General features: G+C 39.9%; 1 protein-coding gene across 1 annotated transcript in view; it reads left to right on the top strand.

Moving 5' to 3' along the window:
• Positions 1–18,345, top strand: part of LOC119723041 (MAP kinase-activating death domain protein-like) — a gene marked incomplete at its 3' end in the record, with an annotated part of 85,371 nt that overhangs the window by 17,443 nt on the left and 49,583 nt on the right. The window contains 6 exon segments of the mRNA XM_038193526.1: positions 922–1,053; positions 4,614–4,727; positions 6,056–6,136; positions 7,859–8,191; positions 8,426–8,566; positions 11,677–11,866. Of these exon segments, the coding sequence (XP_038049454.1) occupies positions 922–1,053; positions 4,614–4,727; positions 6,056–6,136; positions 7,859–8,191; positions 8,426–8,566; positions 11,677–11,866 (991 nt within the window).

The following is an 18,345-nucleotide window of genomic DNA, read 5'->3' as shown; positions in this document are numbered from 1 at the left end:
AGCCATTTTTCGGGGACAGACAGACTGACCGACCGACCAACCGCCAAGTAACATGTAGTTCTAAACTCCTGCCATAACTTAAACACCATGGTACCTATTATCTAAAAAGGTTGCAAAAGAGTGTCATAGGATGAACCTTGAATGAAAGCTCTTGTACATGTACATTGTACAATGTTGTTTGAAAATTACAATGAACCTTATGGCGTTTTTGGAATTAATTCATAATCAATTGAGGAACTATCGCACAGAGGAAGTGCACTTGCACGAACAGTGCCTTGCCAACATTGTGTACATGTACTGTACACGTATGAAAACAATGCACAGCAATGTTTTGCCAAGAAAACTAATGCTAACTCAATTAAATTTTGACGATTATGTATGAGGTACAGTAAAACAAATATGAGGTACAGTAAAACAAATATGACATGGTTTACTTCAGGTGCATAGTCGATATTAGCTTAAGAAGTTGATATCATTAAGAAGTTGACAAATTAGTTCCTGAGGCAAAGCCAATTAGTTTGTCAACTTTGAATACCTCGGTGAGCTACACGGTACGTGCACACATCCTCAACCTATGTTATATTTGTATAACTCCTGAAGACTCAATATTGAATTAACCTTTCTGAGATGGCTGACACTATAGGAGGGCGTGAGGTTCAATTATTTGGGTAAATCAAAAGCATTTACCCAAACCAAAAAGTGCCCTCTTATATTGTGTCCAAAAAAGGCCAGTGTACATCACAATGGATTCACAAATAGTCTTGACTGGCACTATTTTTTGTTGATAACAACACACAAGGAGTCATATATTGTAAGTACATAACTTACAAGTAAGTACTTGATTAACATTGTAATTGCATGCATCGTATTTCGTGAAAAATGAATGTTCTTCCCTTCCCTTTCTTTCATATGACTATGCAGGTTGTGTTGCAATCACGTGATTATAATGCACTGTCTATGAGTGTGATGGCATTTGTTGCCATGATTTACCCATTGGAGTACATGTTTCCTGTTATTCCATTGCTACCGACATGTATGGGATCAGCAGAACAGGTAGGCATCATGTTTTATCACACCCATATTGTGCTGACTTGAGATGTATTATCTGTTAACCTTTAAACATTCTTGCAGTTCAGAGGATTCACAGTACAGTACACTACTAAGCATTCAACTCTAACAGGCCACTTTGTTTAATTACAATGTACTTCAGCGTTAAATTGCGTGTACAATTTTCCAGTAGTTACATCAATGTTCACCCTTAATTTTTTTTTTTCATTAGCCAGCCGGACTATTGAACTTAGTCAACTAGACTCGCTAGCCTGCTGGCCTTTTCACTGGTCCGCAATAGAATGTTTAGTTTTTTTGCACCAGAATGTCATAAACAACAATGTGGATACATGTATAACTTTATCCTGAGGCAATCTTGTCGGTGTTTTCAACAAACGTATCTAATAAAAATGAATTTGAACTGACACAAACTAATAAACGCTATTGATAAAGTAAATAAACTATTTATTACTAAATCAAATCAACTTAAAAAAAAAAAATTATTATTAATATTATTATTTAATTAATGGTGTTTAGAATACATGTATTCACATCACGTTTTCGGCCCAAATTTTCGGCCCCTTTTTAATTTGCGACACAAAAGCTATCAAAACTGGACAATCAAAAAGATAAACATTTGGGAAGGAAATTTAAAAGTCATGAAACAAAACTACCCAACATTGTCTTTGGGGATGGTACCGAGCGGTATCAGCGCGCATGGACTGCCATTAAAACCGGCGCAGCCATGCGTTAGCAGTGTAAGTACCGGTACCAACGTTATGACCTCGATAAATACAGACAAGCGGAAAATGCAAGTTAGGCTGTGTGAATTAAGTTGCAGAAATCTTCTTTCTCCACTGATGTTTTTGTGATATTTCTGCAATGTAAAGTTCGACCAAATTACACTACGTAGGCCATGGTTTTCAATGAGTGCCATACATGCTTATTGCCAGAGTAAAATAGAGGGCGCAATGGTGACACACTCATTCATAAAAAGGCCAAACGGTATGCTGGAGTCTGTGTCCTGCACTTTTGTATGCTTTTACTTAAATACTTCAAAACGCAGTGCCAGTCTATGTTCTTCCTTTAATTTATACGCTGGCGATTTTGGCGCAAGATCGGCAGCGCATTGGCATGAAACAAGCCGAACGCGCGTCAGTATCAGATGAATTTTGGGGGTTTTTTTTACCAAAATTGTCAAACAGTGGCAGGTGGTAGTGCGAAAATCCGTGAAAAAAATCATGTTACTCACTCTGTGAAAACTCTTTCAACCCAAATTTTTTTCTATGATTCCCTTGAGTGTTTCTCTTCATTTTGCCACAGATAAACCTAACCCAAATGCCTCTAAACCTGTTTTCCAGAGAGGGGAAACACTGTGTGGACTTGCCCAAGTCCACACAACGTCGCCTCTACCTGGTTTATGTGGACCTCTTTTGTTCGGAAGTCCACACAGTGAATGTAATGCTTGTACAGACATACACACACGTTTGTTTATGGTGTAAATCAAGGATTTTCTATTGTTCCTCTTCCCTTTTCCTTTGTTTACACTCTTTTTTTGCAAGAGCTCTCATTGGTTTTGTAGCGTTTTCCTTATCATTATGGGGTAGATTGATTTCTGAAGATTTTCGCCGTGGGGAAGATACCGGTAGAGCCTATTGTTCCATTGTGTTTCCTACCCCATAAGGAACCCTGTTCACAAGGGTGTAAACACCTTCAATCCTGGACCCCCCTATTGTACCGCTTTTGTTTGTACTTTAAAGGGCCATTGGGTCATTTCGTGTCAAATCACCCAAAAAATTGAAAGTTTAAACCCCACCCCCTTCAATTGGTTCATATTTAGTGTATGGGGTAATATATACTGAAAAAGCTGAAATTTTAAGTTTTAGCACCATGGGACAAATGGTTTTGGCGCTACCGCCGCCATTGTTTGTCAATTTTTTGGCAAAATGGGCATGGCCGCCACTTTTCAAATGACCATATCTCCATAACCTGTGGGCCAAATTTGTTAATCATGGTTTCTTTGGAAAGGTTACATCATAAGAAATCCCAATTTACCATTATTTTTCATGTCGGAGTAATTTGAAGCAGGAAGACCCTTTGACCTTGAATTTGACCTTGTGGATCAGGTGACCTTGAGACGAACTTGAATGAAAATTATACCCCATCAAGTTTTGTACAAAAATCCAAAATTGGGCGTACAAAATGTTTTGTTTGGTTTCTAACTCATCTCAAAGTTGGCATACTTTTTGCAAAATGTGATATCCCTATGCAATGTACTAGTGGATTAAAGCAGGGATTTTTTGTCTCTGAAAAAATTGTATTGTTGGGTACTTACCCAAGCAACTGGCTCAGAGGGTCAGTTACTTGGGCCAGGCTCGAGGAAGCGAGAGAACTCATGTGAGAGTTAAATTGAAGGCAGTTGCTCTTGCACAAGTAAGCGCAGGGGAAGTAATCGAACACAGGGCTTTTGGATTTTACTTTGCTTAACTTTATGTAATAATTTGTAACAAGTGCAAGGTCCCCAATGGAAACAGGTTTTAAACTGCTCAGGCATACATGCACCCTTGGTAAAGAAATGTAAGAAATAAATAAACTAGAAAGCACTCAAAGACGCAAGCCTCTGCCAAGGCTGAACAAATCCCCGCCATATTGTCAGTACACCCAATAGAAATACTCGCATATCCACTGGACTTCCATATTTTATTGCACATTTCCACTCCCCCCTAGTTTCCAATGGTTGAGTCCATTGACCTGTTGGTTTCAATGGTGTGTGCTCATACATGTAATGTAGACTGCACGCTGCGTTATCCACACACGTCTCTACACCATGTACACATAGCACATTCGCACATACAACATGGTGAAGAATCCTTTGCAAAATGCCTGCATCCAGGCCCAGATCCAGATCACTTCCAAAATCTAATTGCTTTACAGTACTCTTGTATGTACTTGTACCAAGGACCACCCTTGCATTTTTTTTAATGAAAATCCGTCCATAAGTTTGGAGTTATCCTGTTTACAGACAAACCAACCAACCAACGCCGATAAAAACATATCTTCCTTGGCGGATGTAACAGTTAAATTAAATGCAATAGGGGCTAGTCATTAAGCTGTGCAACATTATGAGTTCAAGCTTTTTACATCTGGAAAAATGACAGAACAAGAAGAGGCAAGCCTAGTAAAGGGGTCTAAAGTCACAAGTGTCAGTAAGTCAGTCCATCAGTGAAGTATGTAGGTAGGGATACTAGACTGGGTCTCTCTGAGTCCAGCAAAAATACACCGACGGAAAGAATCAAATCAAGAATTTATTTGTACATGTACATGTAGATAATATAATTATGATTTTCTTATAAATGATGTCAGTGTGTCATATTTTTTTATTATGTTGCTGTCAAACAGTCTCCTTGTTTGGTTGATGTCCAAATCTACTTGAGAATCTTTTAGACAAAAAAGAAAATGTGATTTATTTTCCAGAAATTCAGAGATCTTTTCACCTCTTTGTGTTGTTTATTTTAGGAATACATACATGAATTTATACAAGTTTTGTACATGTCACTAAATTTCAGTTGCTTTTGGCTCCAACACCGTTCATCATTGGTGTGCCAGCTAGTTTCTTCTTGTACAAACCCTACTTCAAACTCCCCGAAGATGTGTGGCTTATAGATCTTGACACAAATAAAGTAAGTATTTCTTTTGATGCTGGGCTGCTGTTAAGGAAAAACAGTTACATGTATATGTCCCTTCATATAATATTCTGGTAAAAACATATGTGGAGGAAATGTCTGAGTAATCTGGCCATTTGTACGGCAATGTTGTAGTATTTTCCCCCCATTTTTTTGGAGTACATATTGGTATGTTAAAGTAAATCAATTTTTGAGGGGTTGTTCAATGTTATAAAGAATGATGCCGTTTGCCAAGAATGATGCAATAAACGTCCAAATTTATTCATGTACAAATAATTTAGTCATAAGAAATAATTTGTTAATATGGTCCTAAGCATTTTATATTTTAATCTGTATTTCTTATCTTGAATGGCATTTACATATTGGCCCGTGGTATCATGAACCACTACCGGGAGTGCTAAAGACAATCCACTGTGAATACCCTATTAAAGGATAAGTAACCCTTCCTGAAGTAGGCCTACACACTAATTACTTAGTCATTTACAGTAAATTAATGACCCCCAATTTGTTGAATGTGCTGGTAAATAAATTTCCTGTATTGCTCTAGACTTGAAATCAATTAGTGCTCAGTGCATTAACCCTCTTGTTACCCTTTCACAGCATGATATACATCTTGTGTTTCCTCCAGGTCCATGTACAGAATTGTGGAAATTTACAAGCTTTTTGTACATAGCCTACATGTATGGCTTAATCCTTTCAATAATTTGATTGGACAAGATTACTGGCCCAAAGTAAACTGTATTATGAATATTCTGCTTCATGCAAACCAATTTGCAAACTGGTTGCTTGACCTGGCCTATTCCAGTTGCTAATTGTTGCCGATGCTAATAGTTTTTTAAACTCATGTTTATCATTAGTTTGGTGTTTCTGTGTCCATTCCATTCCAGGAGTCCATGCCATCTGTAACCCCCCAAACATAAAGATTTTGTCTTGATTTTCAAATTCCAGTGCAGTTTGCTACTTGCTGGAAAATCTTTACACCCCAGAATGTGTACCCAATGTAGCAACAATCAAACAGTAATTGCAATAAAAGTTCCCTACTTGAGAGCATAACTGTACACCACTAAAAAGTCACAAAATGGTCATTACCATTGAGGAAATAATGCTTTGAATTCATGAAACTTTGAGGGCTGAACTGACTGTATTAATGTCATTTGATTTTGCGCTGAAAATGCTGCCATTGTTTAAAAGCCCTGAGATGTATGGATGTCATGTGTGCTTTCTTATGTTCCAGGTACATGTACATGTACTTATGATTTATCGCTTGGACTGCAGCTCTGATGAATTAAGTTAATTTTTGGTTGTATCTTTGTTGAATTTTACAGATTACATTCTGTGGAAGATATGAAGAAGTTCCAGTGCTGCCTGAACCAGAAGGATCAGTGCTCAAAAAACATTTCAAACAGGTATGTTATGTTGCATTACGTTTGCTAATTTTGAACAATTGGAGGAAAGTGTGTATGTCCCTAACAAGGTTTGAAATAAGTGAGGCACATGGGGCAACCCTGTGTATTGCACTAGGCTTTGCCTCAGCAGCCTGTACATATATCATTGGGTTGTTTTTAGGATGAAGCAGCCTGATAGAATTGTGTTCATTCTCATTGGACGACATTCTGCCACCTGTCCAGTCTGTAAAACATAACCCTTTATTTTATATACTGTGTTCCATATAAATGAACCTCGTATACAATGCGCTGAATGTAAATGCGCTGAACGAAAAAAACCTGTTTACATTGGACATGACGGAGTACAAATGTGTTTTTTGTGTCGTTCTCAGGGTACAATATACACGTGTGTCTCGGGAACAGCGGTGACCAATCACCAATGGACAAAAAAAAAAAATTTCAACGTCCGCAAAAGGCGAACACTTTGGGTAGCATCCAAACAGCTCAAATTTATGGGGTCGCAAAAGTGGACCCCGAAATTCGTTCTCGCACGCATAATACAGGAATAACACAAAAACACCAAGTTTTTAAAGGATAGTTGTGTGGATGTTTATATCCTACTTTTAAATGTTATTTCTGATTAACATCATCTCGTTCAAAGCGCGTTTTGTAGCCCAATAGGGCTATTTCAGGACCTAGTTGTCCCTTTAACTCCCTCCGGGTGCATATGCGCCCCACCAGGTGTTAAAAATGGCATATCCCACATCACAACAGTCAATAATTGTTAAATGTACGATGGCTTAATATTTTCAAAACTGACTGCTAATCAGAGGAGCAACTGAATGATGAAATGCACTCTCCTTTTTGTGTTAAGGAAAGTGGGCAATAGGTGAAGCCTCGTCTCAGACAAGTGTTCGGCAGTATCTTTTAGAGCCCTTTACAAGAGTAACTTGGCATTAATGCATAACTTTAAGAACATAAGAAATCAAACAATTTGTGCAGCAATTTGCTTATAACCATGTACGGTATATGCTGTCTTATCCTAATTTAAATCTTCAAGAAAGCCTTTGATGCCTTATGGTGTACACAGGGTGAGTCAAAAAAATGATATTTCATATTTAAAAAAATGTGTAGCACCAAAAATAATAATGACTGGAAAGCCAATTTCATAAGCTACTTTTAGATGAACAAAATTACTGAAATTGCTTAATCCGTTCAAAGAATATCACCATTTAAACACAATGACCCTAAAACCTCTTTTGTCCAAAAAAGTGTGATTTCAAGAATTGTTGTCACAATTGTCTTCAAACATCACCAGCGATAAAACCTCAGTTTAAAAGTTAAATATATTCAACAAAGTCCTTTTGAAGGCCCGTCTTTAAAAAAAAAAAAGGATTTTATAAATCGTATTGTTTGCCTAACCAGGATTGTTAATGAAGATATTGTGTACTACAGTTGTTGACAGTTATTGAAACAACTATTTTTTGTCATTTTCTTTGTTTTTCTTGGACTAAACAGGTTTTAGGGTCATTTCGTTTAAATGGAGATATTCTTTGAACGGATTGAGCAATTTAGTAATTTTCTAATCTAATAGTAGCTTATGAAATTGGATTTCCAGTCATTATTATTTTTGGTGCTAGATTTTTTTTTTTGTATATGAAATATAATCTTGGGGGTTTGGGTTCCGCTTTATTTGACTCACCCTGTATTAATAAATTGTATTCTATCCTTTTGAACTTGCAGGCTTTGACCAGCATGAGCCTTAGTCCTCCACCAATCAAAGACTTTGAGCAATCCAGAGGAGAAGTTGAAGCCATAAGCAGACGTAGAGAGACTTTCTCAGATGAAACGGGTTTCAATCCATTCATTTATGGCAATGATGTGGACTCTGTTGATGTGGCAACACGTGTTGCGATGGTCAAGTTTTTCAACTCTCCCAATGTGATGGCACACCACAACGAGCATACTCGCACACTCAGGTTACATCCAAGACCTGTGGTTGCCTTTCAAGTCCACAGCTTTCTTCAGTCACGAAGTGTTCTGACCACGTTTTGTGAACGACTTGCTTCAACCCAGGTATATAATATAAATGAATCAAAGTACCAAATACTATCCATACATATTCTTTTGTTTGAATGTGTTAGACATAAATGTGTAATAAAATGCTGCAGTATAAGTAACTTCATTACAGGAACAGAAGGAAACATTTGCAGAACTCTGGTTAAAACTTTCTATATTAGTCACTGTGTTTCTCCCATTGTGATTGCTAAACTGTTTGATAAAGGGCTGATGCTTACTTTATTCACACAGGCTGTAGAGTTCTTTGGTGAATACTGCTTGAACCCAACAAACGTGACATTTTTACGAATTCACACTGGAGTGTATGACCCTCAACTCATCGGTGACAAGGCCAAATGGTTTCTGGAGCAGTTGCAGCCAATCAACTTCAAGGTTTGTTATTTCAACTTTGCTGATGTGTCATGAAGTGATTCCTACACTTGTGACAGACTGTTCCAGAGTCATGCCAATCTAGAACTATTCTGAAGATTAGATTAAGTTATTTATTTTATGATGCCCCGCCTGCCGGTGAAACCGAATGACCCATAGATCAAAGGTTAAGGCCATTATGGTTTTAACAATAGATATGGTTTCCGCAGATATCTTTCAAGAATTAGTTGGCATATACAGTGGAACGCCGCTATACCGAACACCGCTATACCGAACATTAGGCTATACCAAACATCATCCTTGGCTCCCGGTTTTAATGTACAAAACGTACCCAACATTGTGGCTGAAAAAAGTCAACAGATTAACAAACAAATCTACTGATTGTACATGTATTAAACATTATAACACCTCACCCACAGATTCTGTGTCTTGATTGGCCGAGAGCGAGTCACATGTTACTTTCTAATTTTGCTATCTTTCTGTGCACGGCCAAAAGTACTATGCGCATAGCAACCAAAGTACTATACCATTAGCAACCAAAGTACTATTTCCACGGCGCGGTATTTGTGTGCAAATGCATGCTGGTGTGCGCTTTGTGCGTTGTGCGTAGCGTGTATTATTCCCAAGAGAGCGCGCCGCAGACTTGGGTTCAAACATTTCGTGAAGGGTTAGTTTTTAAGAGAGAAATACATTTTCCACCAATTTTGTATTGAAATTTAAGTTTATTTCAACTGTGTTCAGATTTAAATAATGTAAAATATTAAAATCAAGCAGAATCTGTGGGTGAAGTGTTATAAAACAAATATTGAATGCTTTATCTCGTGGTGAAGTAAAACTAGCCTCCCTCGGTGATCCATGGACCATTCTATTTTCCCTCGGCTTCGCCTCAGGAAAATAGAATGTCCATGGACCACCTCGGGAGGCTAGTTTTACTACACCACTCAAAGCATTCAATATTTGTATACTATTTGGGCCACTTTTAATTCCCGAACATCAAACGACCCATAGTTACATTGTGTTTGAATGTTGAACAGCGATAGATGGCTATTATTTCCCAAAGGAATAGAAGGGAAAAACCGATGTTTGCTAAAGTATTGTGACGACTCCTCGTGCGGCCGCGGGCCTTGTGGACAATTCCACTCACTATTGGTCGGTAACAGCAGTTCAAAATTGCTGTACCGAACGAACGTTATTACGAACACTTTCTGTGGATCCAACGATGTTCGTTATAGCGGCGTTCCGCTGTACCGGTATAAACTTCAAATTTGGTAAATGGGTTGGGTCCCTCAAAAGGCCAGAGCTTGCACAGTAAGAAAACCAAATGGTTTCAGATCTCATGACACACATTTTATTGTTATGTAAAAAAGAAAACATTTTTCTATTTGTGGAAATTGGGTCAACTACTCATGAGTTCTTGACTACTCACAACTTTGTTTATTCATGAATACTCATGTTGAAATAGTCAACACTTGTCCATCAGTAGAAAATGATCGTGTGGTATGAGTATGATAGCTGGGAGTGATTAAAATGTCCTATGACATCATACAGACAAGCATGGCATGTGCGATGAGGTACAATGTATATAAGGTATCAGATACAATTAGTAAAGCGGGAAGCACATCATTTTAATACCTTTTAACTGTTGCACTTTTGACAAGGCTGTTATCGTTCGTCCTTCTTGATCACACTTGAAAAGATATGTTAAACTCTGCGTTGAGTATACTATTAAGGAGGTGTAACAAAAGCATAGCTGTTTTGTATGAATGTTTAAAATGTAATGTTAATTTGTGAGTTGACTAGGTTCACTTTGAACAAATATGAATAAAAAACAAGATTTTATGTAGTGGGACTTGAACCTGTGACCTGCATAACATTTTACCGTGCACCAAGCTGGATAGATCCCTGGTCTAAGGCTGAGCTTGCAGGTTAAACGCGTGAGTCTACTTCACTCAACTTACCTGTAGAGCAATCTACTTATGTATATTTCCCTAGACCAGCAGGTATTTACGCTAAGTGTTTATACAGTAGCGCCCTCTGGTGTCCTGCCCATAGTGCCCCCGTTCTTCCTCTTTTCTCTCAGCGGCAGGTCGGGCAGGACGTGTTTATAATACTCTAGTATTATTTCTCGTTTTTTGACTGCCTGTTATGGCAAATTAAGAGAAGTTTTCGATTTAGAGTTTGTAGTTGAGTTTTAGTGTTGTGTTCTAGTGAGATTATTTCATGAAAATAAAATGTTTGGATAGAGCTGGTCTTTTCACTGCAGGGGGAATGGAACTTCCTCCGAGACAGACCGAGTTCCTAGGAGTGGCTGTTTGTAGCTACTAGTAGCGTGGAACCGTTACCACATCAGTGGTCTCCCGTCCGGCACCCACAGCCACAGACTCAGTCAGAGTTCTTTTCTTCTTCAGACTTCTTTGTCCCGGACATCAGATCTTTCTTGTCCGTTCCAGACGACAAATTTTGGTGCCCAGTCAGGGCTCTGAAGTGGTAACACCCAGGGCCTCTGGGCCCCCTTGCCCACCCACTTGTGGAGCAGCGGGGCCCACCAGGGGTTACGCCTCGTGCCACGTGCCCCTGTAATATAGCATCTCGCATAACCCACCACCTAATACCCGGTGCGGTCTATACATAAATAGATTGCTCTACAGGTAAGTTGAGTGAAGTACCGGTAGACTCACCCCCACAGAAGTGTGGATGGGGTCTACGAATGAATACTTATCCAAAGAGCATCCCTCCCTCCTACCCCACTATTCTCGATGAATATATGGGTGCACCAACTTTAGTGTTCAAGAAAAGGGGAAGAGCGCAGGGCACCATGGGTAGGACACCAGAGGGCGCTATTGTTTAAACTGTAAATACCTTCCGGTTTAGGGAATATGCATAATTAGATTGCTCTACTCACCCTGTACAGGTAAGTATTCGTTCCTAAACCCCATCCACACTTCCCTGTGGGAATCCACTTCATTTCTTTGCTGAGCACAACATTAAGAATAAACAATAATGATTATTTTAAGTGAAACCACTTTACCCTTTCTAAAATAGCATGCAACAGCATTCTTGTGAATGAACGTGCTGCGAATGAATTCCTGACTAACTGGTTGATTTAATTACAGGTACAGTTTGACAACTGCACTTTGGGGATTCCAGTTAACAGTGGTACTGAGGCTTGGTCTGATTCATCTAATCCTACTGATGAAAGTGGTGAGGAGTCAGATGGAGGTAGCAGTAGTAGCTCATCATACTCCTCACTAAATGATTTTGTCACTGACATGATGAATAGTGACATCCAGGGAGATGTGTTAGGTCAGTATCTAAACACTTGGTGTACTGTGTATGGCCAAAGTCACTGTATTTTAGGGTATAGACCAGTCAATGTTATGTAGCTTGACCATGAAGTTGTCCTGTAAACATTTTATTAATCTGCATATATCTGCAAAATTAAACACATTGTTCCCCCATGTCATGCACGCATTAGTGTTAACTAGCACACAATATATTGTGTGGTCTTTTTTGGTTTAGATTGGCTCTTATTAGTCCAGCGGATATGTGAAAAAATTGTGCACTTTTGCATAAAAGCGTGAAACTTGGCACAGATGTTTATATTCATGCGAGAAAACGTTTTAGATGTGGAGCCATCGCAAATTTACCCTTTTAGGGGCGTGGCATCCATTTAAAAAAAGGGGGCGGGACTTGTCGTGCCCGCAGTAAAAAATGGTTTTTCCCACTTGTTACAAAAGCAGGAAACTTCACAAAGACATAATTATATAGATTATTAGTGTTTTCCAGATTTGGAGCCACCACAAAAGTACCTTTTTAGGGGCGTGGCAGCCATTAAAAGAAAAGGGGGGGTTAATTATTATGCCCACTTTGGAAAACATTGTGCCCATATTTCATGAACGAATAAAACGTCCCAAAGACGTTTATATTCATGAGAAAAAAAATTCCAGATGTGGAGCCATCTTGATCACACCCTTTTAGGGGCGTGGCAACCATATAGGAAAAAAAGGGGGGCGGGGTTTTCATTATGCCCACCCTGGAAATATTGTTCCCACACTCATAGAGAAATGGAACTTTCCACAAACATTGACATTCATGAGAAAACAAATTCCAGATGTGGAGCCATCTCGAACACACCCTTTTAGAGGCGTGGCAACCATATCAGAAAAAGGGGGGGGCGGGGTTTTCATTATGCCCACCCTGGAAATATTGTTCCCACATTCATAGAGAAATGGAACTTTTCACAGACATTGACATTCATGATAAAAACAATTCCAGATGTAGAGCCATCGCGAACACACCCTTTTAGGGGCGTGGCAGCCATATTGAAAAAAGGGGGCGGGGTTCTCATTATGCCCAACATGGGAAAAATGTGCCCACATCTCATAAACGAATGAAGCTAATTTCCACAGACATTAAACTCACGAGATAAAAATCACACGTGGAGCCATTGTAAACACACCCATTTAGGGGCGTGGCAGCCATAATAAAATGGGGGGGGGGGAGTCATGATGCCCCTATAAAAGAGAGTTCTTATGTAGAGCCACAGCAAACTCATCCTTGTAGAGGTGTGAGGGGCCTACTCACTGTGCCCACAATTGCATTTTTATATTTTGTTGTTGATTTCTTATAATGTTGATTGGCCCATAACCTATATTATTTGGTAATCCAATGACTTACCCCAAAGAGCATGGGTAAGTACCGGTAGGCTAACCCGTGTTATATTGTTCAATTTGTGTACTTGCACCTATATTATCATGCACATCTAAATTCCAGAGTGATTTCATAATCTATATATATAAGAGAGAGTTTAACTCGGCCTCCGAGACGATGTTTGCTCATGAAAGGATCCGAGACCGCGGTCTCCCGCATCGCCAAAATCGCTCCACGTCCGTGGAAAAATGCGGAGGGTGTCTTCCGCCGGGTCGGACACTTCGGGTCGTCCTGATTTTCCATGGTGCGTGGCCACCAAGTGCCCCTATTCTTTCGTATGCTTCGCTTGCAACCCCTGCGCCGAGTGCAACGAATACTCAGAAGGACTACACTTAAGTATGCCTTGCGCGGTCTGACCAATCGAAAGTCTACACTGCGTAGTATTTCCGGGCTATGCAAAACTGTCGATGGCAACGCGTACTGCAGCCTGCTCCACACCCTGGAAACGAGGTTGGGTCTACGGTGCTCGCTATTTGAGGCGCAAGCATGTGACGTCGCGTGATAGAGTGCTGTTGCTTCCATAATGTGTTTACAGCTCCATGCTTCCACCACCAAGGCTGAGTGTTGTGAGTTCGCTGCCCGCCACGTATGATTCAGTGTCGTGTTATAATTTCGGGGGCCTGTTTGGGGTCAACGAAGGATCGATGCATTGCTTCAAACTCGCGATCTTAAACGCAGTCACAAAAAAATCCACGAAACAGTGTCCGACCCGGCGGAAGACACCCACATTTTTCCACGGACGTGAAGCCGCGGTCTCGGATCCTTTCAGGAGCAAACATTTCTCGGAGGCCGAGTAAAACTTGCTCTTATATAGATGGTTGTACCAACTTCAATAAAAGTTACCGACTTTTTCCTCGCAGACGGTCTCGCAAATTGTTAGAAGTTCAAGTTTACGTTTTTTGAAGAGTCCAATACTGAAACTTAATTATGACCTTCCTCCATGATTCAGACCGTTTGTAATTTAATGTTAACACTCAACATTTTCATTTCAAATGACACCTTCACGTTTTATTGCATTATGAATTAAACCAGTCTTTGCCTGTGTACTACAGTAACCTTTTCACTACGTTTTCCAAATGCGACTGCCTCACAAAAAGCCAATTTAACAGACCAACGGCAACATTTACAGACAGTTGCCACGGTACATAATTATCATGTGCGTAAATCGACGGGGGACATGGGGAACCCCCCCCCCTTCCCCCCCCCCCCCCACACACACACATTTTGAGGCGGGGGGCATTTTTTGGTGTCCCCCCCCCCACTTTTTCTTCCCCGAATAAAAATATTGTAGCCTACAATAATGATTCTATTGCTCAGAATATATGTAGCTGATTCAATTACTCCAAACTCAAAACTTTAAAAGATGATCTTTGGTTTTAGTGGTCAGAAATTGCCTCAGATCACACCACAGAAATTGCTTTTCTATAACTGCATGTCTCCCCAACTATATCCCCCATTGACATTTAATTCCCCACATTTTCATCCCCAACACTACGCCCTACGCGATCTATGATCGGGTAAATCAGCTTGTTACAAATACACAGCACACAATGGCAGCCCTAAACTCTAACATTTAACATTAAAGGGCCATGGAAATCCTTTTTTACGGGAAGGGGGGGGGGGGGGAGTGTAAAATCCCCCTACCTCTTACCTGTTGTGCCGCATTGACAGCAGATTGGGTAACAACACGATGTACTCGCCTCACAAAGTGGTGAACACGTCCACTATGACTTCACATTCAATGAATCTGTGTACCCCCACCACACAGCACCTCTGTTCTCTTAAAAATGGTATATCAAGCTCTTATGAGTGTTTTTTTTTACCCCGACAAAATCCATTTAACAAAAATTATACGTTATACAGGTGCGACACTGCATATGCCTTTTGGTCTGTCAGAAAAAAAGGCAGGGGAAACAATGTATTTGAAGAAGTAACTCTAGTCTTTCCAGGACTAACTGAGGTACCCCAGTTTATACCCCTAATTCAGATATTGATGCAGTTGAAAGGTTATCAATAATTCTACAGACGAAAGAACCAGTAACTGGGTTAATATAGATGAGGCAAGAATGCATAGTGTAAGAAAACAAAGGGTTTGTCAACAGTAAATTCCAACTATAAAGGCGGCCCTACTCCAACACATTAAACAGCTATCTGAGGTGGATTTTATTATATGAAACGCGGTCAAAATTTTCCACGTTGTGCATATTGAGTACCCCCCCCCCTTTTAAAAATGGATGCCGCACCTCTAAAAGGGTAGGTTTGTGAAGGCCTCACATTAAAAAAAAAAGATTTTTATGAATATATTGTCCGAGTGGAATTTAATCCATTCATGAAAGGTAGGCACAACTTTCTTTTATAGGGGCATCATGACTACCCCCCCCATTTTATTATGGCTGCCACGCCCCTAAAAGGGTGTGTTTACGATTGCTCCACGTGTGATTTTTATCTCGTGAGTATTAATGTCTGTGGAAATTAGCTTCATTCGTTTATGAGATGTGGGCACATTTTTCCCATGTTGGGCATAATGAGAACCCCGCCCCCCTTTTTTCAATATGGCTGCCACGCCCCTAAAAGGGTGTGTTCGCGATGGCTCTACATCTGGAATTGTTTTTATCATGAATGTCAATGTCTGTGAAAAGTTCCATTTCTCTATGAATGTGGGAACAATATTTCCAGGGTGGGCATAATGAAAACCCCGCCCCCCCCTTTTTCTGATATGGTTGCCACGCCCATAAAAGGGTGTGTTCGAGATGGCTCCACATCTGGAATTTGTTTTCTCATGAATGTCAATGTTTGTGGAAAGTTCCATTTCTCTATGAGTGTGGGAACAATATTTCCATGGTGGGCATAATGAAAACCCCGCCCCCCTTTTTTTTCCTATATGGTTGCCACGCCCCTAAAAGGGTGTGTTCGAGATGGCTCCACATCTGGAATTTTTTTTCTCATGAATATAAACGTCTGTGGGACGTTTTATTCGTTCATGAAATATGGGCACAATGTTTTCCAAAGTGGGCATAATAATTAAACCCCCCCTTTTCTTTTAATGGCTGCCACGCCCCTAAAAAGGTACTTTTGTGGTGGCTCCAAATCTGGAAAACACTAATAATCTATATAATTATGTCTTTGTGAAGTTTCCTGCTTTTGTAACAAGTGGGAAAAACCATTTTTACTGCGGGCACGACAAGTCCCGCCCCCCTTTTTTTAAATGGATGCCACGCCCCTAAAAGGGTAAATTTGCGATGGCTCCACATCTAAAACATTTTCTCGCATGAATATAAACATCTGTGCCAAGTTTCACGCTTTTATGCAAAAGTGCACAATTCATCGATATTTTGTCACATATCCGCTGGACTATATAGTACATACCAAGTCTATCAGGCCGTGACATTGGGCTATATGAGAGCATGCTCCCTGCTGTGCTGGTATTTTTAATCTGCAGGGGCAAAGCTCTCTTGTGCATGGAATTTTAAAGCTCTTAAACTTAATGAGATACAAATGTCTGATACAAATGTGAATGATCTTTCCTTCATGTTGTTTTTTTTTTTGTAAAAAAGTAACCAAAAAAATGGTGTATTTTTAGCAATTCCGCCTCCTGTAATTTTGCCGTACCACGCCTGCTTGGTCCAGCATGGCATCATCAGGCCAACAATTCTACAATGTAACACAGTTATCTGATGGAAAATTTAAAGAAATACTACACAAAAGGAAGATAGTTTTATGAGCAGCCACCAAAAAGTACAATTTTTTTCCTTTTTTCTTGCCTGAACGAATTTCAGGAAAGAGACCATGCAATCACTATGTCTGTCTGTATGTCTATATGTGTAAGTACTGGTATTGTACCGTACCGAGTATGTCTGTCCGTCCGTACATGTATGTGGTATTTTAGTTAAAGTTTCGAAAAATTGCAAAAGTTGAAAATTGTATTACACATACGCGTAAATATAGTTAGGCAACAACCATATCAAAATCCAAGTGCTTTTGTATACATATGTGGAGCGACCCGCACACACAACCCCCACAAACGTGTTCACACCATCAGTCGTGGATGTCCTATTGTCCGTCTTTTGTGTGTACGTTTTAGGAAGACTCCCATAGGTTTTGTACACGACCCCAAACACGGCGTATGCTGGGAATCGTAGACGATATTGTTCTCTTTTGTTCTCTGGAATTTTTCGTCCACAGTTTGAATAGATGAACACGCCCATCTTTGTAAATATTTTGTCCCTCTTTATGCACTAACTTTTTAGAAAGACATACATTACGTTTTGTACATATACACATAAAAAGTGGACCTTCGGTCAGTGGTGGACCCAATGTCCACGATTTGAATGTGTATACAGTACATGTTCACCCACATACTACTCACGTACAGGCTGGTTTGGGTGCAGCAGATCTGTTTGCTTTGCGCCATAATCTGTACACTTTCATGGCGCTGCTTAGCTTATGATTTTCTGCTATTACCAGAGCCTTCGTCTATTTCATGGAGACTGTAAGCAGTAACCACAGCAAAAGGCACGCTTGCCTCAAGAGGAAAGAGTTGTTTAAGTCAGTGACATAACATAGAAATTTCCATGCGCGCGCCATCGTTAGCACATCCGCATCATGAAATAGTGCTTAAGATTAGTGCAACTTTCTGCTACATTAGAACAACTTCTCCGCTAATTGTTAAGCAGCGCCATGTAATTGGCCCAGACCATCTTTTTCCTGGATCCATGTTAAATCAAGATCAAAGGGTTCCAGTTTCATTTTTTTATTATTTCGTTTGGGAAAAAAAGTGTACCAGGAATTGTTTTTGTGTGTGTGGTGTAAGACAAAATAGGTTCTAAAGGTAGGTTCACCATTGACTGTAAGTAACACCAACAACTTTCAAAATGTGATGTTTCAAACTCTTAAGGGCCAGGTCGTGGGTCATAGCCATAACCAGTGGCCATTATCGGCGACCAGGCCTGTAACTGGTTTAAAACCACATGTTTGTAACTGCTCCATCAAAGTATCATCCCCTCATTAATTGTACAAGTCAGACAAACATTTCTGCAACATGCCCGTAGATGTTCACACAATTCTTTGAATGT

The sequence above is a fragment of the Patiria miniata genome, unplaced genomic scaffold, assembly GCF_015706575.1.
Source record: "Patiria miniata isolate m_02_andy unplaced genomic scaffold, ASM1570657v1 HiC_scaffold_1, whole genome shotgun sequence".
In the NCBI taxonomy this organism is placed as follows: domain Eukaryota; kingdom Metazoa; phylum Echinodermata; class Asteroidea; order Valvatida; family Asterinidae; genus Patiria; species Patiria miniata.
The sequence above is the reverse complement of the archived record's forward strand: the minus strand, read 5'-3'. Positions and strand labels throughout refer to the sequence as shown.